At 46.9% G+C, this 5,222-nt stretch overlaps 1 protein-coding gene across 1 annotated transcript in view; it reads right to left on the bottom strand.

Moving 5' to 3' along the window:
- Nucleotides 1–3,193, bottom strand: part of LOC129835541 (uncharacterized) — a 35,495-nt gene extending 32,302 nt beyond the window's left edge. Inside the window, exon 1 of the mRNA XM_055901219.1 lies at nt 2,232–3,193. Within this exon, the coding sequence (XP_055757194.1) occupies nt 2,232–3,191 (960 nt within the window). The 5' untranslated portion in view covers nt 3,192–3,193. The remainder of the gene's footprint in view (nt 1–2,231) is intronic.
- Between the last annotated feature and the right edge of the window lie 2,029 nt (nt 3,194–5,222).

Below are 5,222 nucleotides of genomic sequence, written 5' to 3'. Positions count from 1 at the left end.
TCACACATTTTGGCCCCTGATCTGGAGTCAGTTAAAAGGCCACTGTTATTGCTATGAGTATACAGACACTGCTTACGTCTTCCCCTGGATGCCTTTACGTGATGACGATTTGAATGGTATCGATTGCGCAATCACAGCCCCTATAAAACAAAAACACGTGTAGGTAGGAACTCTTTTCCAGGTGCGTCAGGCGCGCGGAGGACACAGACCTACTCTTTTTCCAAGCATTAGTGTAGCCAGTTATATTTCTCCGGTCATGTTTCTACTCGTTATAGGAGTTAAAAACATCATAAGGTAGTTAATTTAAACCGTTTTATAGCAATTTATATCCGTTTAGTGCGATTTTGGGACATTTATTTCTGAGACACTGTGAATCTCTGGGCACGGTTCCAGTTCATGCCGAACGCAATGGGCATTTCTACATGGCAAGAGGACAGCTTTCGACCAAAAGACGATTAGACCCAAGAAAGGATTCTTTGCCCAAGATTCTGATGGAAGAACAGCTCAAAGTAGGAACAATTTATTATGATAAATCGTGTTTCTGTCGAGAAATGTTAATCGCTTATGACGCCATCTTGCTAGACGTAGCTTCCCTTGGCGCAAATTGTATTGAAAAGTAAGGATAATTTAAAAAATGTAAATCAGCGATTGTATTAAGAATTAAATTGTCTATCAATCGCTGTCCACCCTATATTTTTTAGTCACGTTTATGAGTATTTATGTATACGACTAGATCACTGTCTAACATGGCGCACGACATTGTCTGACCAGCTGGGCAACTTTTGTCATTGTCTAACCATGATTTTGGTGGCTAAATATAAACATTTTCGATCAAACTCTATATGGATTGTGTAATATGATGTTACAGGAGTGTCATCGGAAGAATTCTGAGAAGGTTAGTGAAAAAATTAATATCTTTTGGCGATGTTGACTTTTATCGCTCACTTTGGCTAGAATCAGAAGCTAGAAGCTTCAAGCTATCACGAAATGTAGCTCAGCTGGTCAGAAAATGTCCTTGCGCCACTTAGACAGTGATCTACTCTTATACATAAATACTCATAAACGTGACTAAAAAATATAGGGTGGACAGGGATTGATAGACAATTTAATTCTTAATACAATTGCGGAATTACATTTTTTAATTTATCCTTACTTTTCAATACAGTTTGCGCCAAGCGAAGCTACGTCAAAAAACATGGCGTCCTAAGCCACTAAAATGTTTCGACAGAAACACGATTTATCATAATAAAAATGTCCTACTTTGAGCTGTTCTTCCATCAGTATCTTGGGCAAAGGATCCTTTCTTGGGAGTAATCGTCTTTTGGTGGAAAGCTGTCCTCTTGCCATGTGGAAATGCCAACTGCGTTCGGGATGAACTGAAAAGCGTGCCCAGCTATTCACATCGTTTCAAAAATAAATGTCCCAAAATCGCACTAAACGGATATAAATTGCTATAAAACGCTTTAAATTAACTACCTTATGATGTTTTTAACTCCTATAACGAGTGAAAAGATGACCGGAGAAATATAACAGGCTAAACTAACGCTTGGAACAGGAGAGGGTCGGTGTCCTCCACGCGCGTGACGCACCAAGAAAAGACTTGCTAGCTACAGGGTTTTTTAATTTATAGGGCCTGTGAACGCGCAATCGACCCCATTGGAATCGTCATCACGTAAAGGCATCCAGGGGAAGACGTAAGCAGTGTCCGTATACTCATAGCAATAACAGTGCCCTTTTAACTGACTTCAGAACAGTGGCCAACATTTCTGAAATCTGACTCCATGTCAGGGAAATTGCTGTAGAATGGGCTCTGTTCCACTTAGAGACAAAATTTCAACTCCTATAGAAACTATAGACTGTTTTCTATCCAATAATAATAATAATATGCATATTGTACGATCAAGGATTTTGTGGGAAGCCGTTTCAAAAATTACCCAATTAGCATAAATAGTCTCAACAGCGCCCCCATCCTCAACAGGTTAATGTGTGTGTGTGTGTGAGTGTGTGTGTGTGTGTGTGTGCGTGTGTGTGTGTGTGTGTGTGTGTGTGTGTGTGTTAATGTGTGTGTGTGTGTGGTAGTGTTTGTGTGTTAATGTGTGTGTGTGTGTTAATGTGTGTGTTAATGTGTGTGTGTGTGTGTGTGTGTGTGTGTGTGTGTGTGTGTGTGTGTGTGTGTGTGTGTGTGTGTGTGTGTGAGTGTGTGTGTGTGTGTGTGTGTGTGTGTCTCCTACCTCTAGCTGTATACTCCCAGCCTTCTTCTTCAGTTCGTCACACTTCCTGAACTTACAGATCTGATGCCCCGTCTTCCTGTTCCTACAGGCTGAACACACCCCACAGTTAATCAGCCGTCTGCAGGGAGCACACACTCCACACCGCTTCCTCTTCCTCTTGGAGGCTCCTGACCCCTGACCCCCAGAGGTCATCCCCGGGGAAGTCGAGGGGCAGGGGGAGGAGTTAGTCTGGTTGGCGTGGTGGCAGTCCGATAGCATCTGGTTGTGGTTGGTCGCCATCTGGAAGTGGGAGGAGTCTGGAATGTTGACGCCATTGTGCGACCCCATCGCCATGACGATGACCCCGGGTGGTAACCCCAACATTCCAGCGGGGAAGTTGGACATGTTGACCCCGTTGGCTCCTCCTCCTCCATTGCAGCTGCTGTTGCGATCTGATAGGCTGAGCATGTCCTGGTGGGTGTGGCCTTGTTTGGTCATGTGATCGGTGGCCGTGTAGCCCGACAGGAAGTTGTTATTCCCGTGGTGATGATGCGTTTCCTGTCCCTGTGAGGAAGAGGCGTGTCCTCCATGTCCTCCGTGCTGCTTCCCCTCTCCGCCACCCGTCCGGTGGGGGTGGGGCTGCATGTGCGTTGCCAAGGGTGACGGGTGCGTTGTGGGAGGAGACAGGGGTGTGGCCTGATGTACGGGAGGTTTCCGCCCCCACAGCATCGCCGCTGCGTTGATGTTCATGTTGACGTTATCATGGCAACCCCAAGGCGTCACTCCCGCTACGCCCACCCCAAGCCTGCCGCCGGGGAACATGGGAGGAGTGATGCGGGCAAGCTTGGCCGACTGAGGGAAATTCATGCTGTTAACAGCGTTCATGTTCACGTTAGTTTTAGCATAGAAGTTAGCGAAAGATCGGTATCGCTCCATCTCAGCCGTATAGTCCAAGACCGGTGTTAGACCACAACCGTCCATGGTGACAGCACAGCACTGACCGTGGTGGTTGTGGTTGAGGAGTTGCTGTGAACGCTGTGGTTGTATTGACTAGGACCGTTCTCTAGACCACTGGACCTGGTTAAACCGTTCTCTACAACACTGGACCTGGTTAAACCGTTCTCTACACCACTGGACCTGGTTAAACCGTTCTCTACAACACTGGACCTGGTTAAACCGTTCTCTACACAGATGGACCTGGTTAAACCGTTCTCTACACCACTGGACCTGGTTAAACCGTTCTCTACAACACTGGACCTGGTTAAACCGTTCTCTACACCACTTGACCTGGTTAAACCGTTCTCTACACCACTGGACCTGGTTAAACCGTTCTCTACACCACTGGACCTGGTTAAACCGTTCTCTACACCACTGGACCTGGTTAAACCGTTCTCTACACAGATGGACCTGGTTAAACCGTTCTCTAGACAGATGGACCTGGTTAAACCGTTCTCTACACAGATGGACCTGGTTAAACCGTTCTCTACACCACTGGACCTGGTTAAACCGTTCTCTACACAGATGGACCTGGTTAAACCGTTCTCTAGACAGATGGACCTGGTTAAACCGTTCTCTACAACACTGGACCTGGTTAAACCGTTCTCTACAACACTGGACCTGGTTAAACCGTTCTCTACACCACTGGACCTGGTTAAACCGTTCTCTAGACAGATGGACCTGGTTAAACCGTTCTCTACACCACTGGACCTGGTTAAACCGTTCTCTACAACACTGGACCTGGTTAAACCGTTCTCTACACCACTGGACCTGGTTAAACCGTTCTCTAGACAGATGGACCTGGTTAAACCGTTCTCTAGACAGATGGACCTGGTTAAACCGTTCTCTAGACAGATGGACCTGGTTAAACCGTTCTCTACACAGATGGACCTGGTTAAACCGTTCTCTAGACAGATGGACCTGGTTAAACCGTTCTCTACACAGATGGACCTGGTTAAACCGTTCTCTAGACAGATGGACCTGGTTAAACCGTTCTCTAGACAGATGGACCTGGTTAAACCGTTCTCTACACCACTGGACCTGGTTAAACCGTTCTCTACACCACTGGACCTGGTTAAACCGTTCTCTACACCACTGGACCTGGTTAAACCGTTCTCTACACCACTGGACCTGGTTAAACCGTTCTCTACACCACTGGACCTGGTTAAACCGTTCTCTACACAGATGGACCTGGTTAAACCGTTCTCTACACCACTGGACCTGGTTAAACCGTTCTCTACACCACTGGACCTGGTTAAACCGTTCTCTACACCACTGGACCTGGTTAAACCGTTCTCTAGACAGATGGACCTGGTTAAACCGTTCTCTACACAGATGGACCTGGTTAAACCGTTCTCTACACCACTGGACCTGGTTAAACCGTTCTCTACACCACTGGACCTGGTTAAACCGTTCTCTACACCACTGGACCTGGTTAAACCGTTCTCTACACCACTGGACCTGGTTAAACCGTTCTCTACACCACTGGACCTGGTTAAACCGTTCTCTACACCACTGGACCTGGTTAAACCGTTCTCTACACCACTGGACCTGGTTAAACCGTTCTCTACACAGATGGACCTGGTTAAACCGTTCTCTACACCACTGGACCTGGTTAAACCGTTCTCTACACCACTGGACCTGGTTAAACCGTTCTCTACACCACTGGACCTGGTTAAACCGTTCTCTACACCACTGGACCTGGTTAAACCGTTCTCTACACCACTGGACCTGGTTAAACCGTTCTCTACACCACTGGACCTGGTTAAACCGTTCTCTACACAGATGGACCTGGTTAAACCGTTCTCTACACAGATGGACCTGGTTAAACCGTTCTCTAGACCACTGGACCTGGTTAAACCGTTCTCTAGACAGATGGACCTGGTTAAACCGTTCTCTACACAGATGGACCTGGTCAGATCGAACATGACCACAGGGAACACGATTGTAGAAAGTGGTGTTGTGGTCAGTCTCAGGTCCAGTCACTCGGGTCACGTTGTGGTCAGTCTGGAGGAG

The sequence above is a fragment of the Salvelinus fontinalis genome, chromosome 36 (assembly GCF_029448725.1).
Source record: "Salvelinus fontinalis isolate EN_2023a chromosome 36, ASM2944872v1, whole genome shotgun sequence".
NCBI classification, from domain to species: domain Eukaryota; kingdom Metazoa; phylum Chordata; class Actinopteri; order Salmoniformes; family Salmonidae; genus Salvelinus; species Salvelinus fontinalis.
The sequence above is the reverse complement of the archived record's forward strand: the minus strand, read 5'-3'. Positions and strand labels throughout refer to the sequence as shown.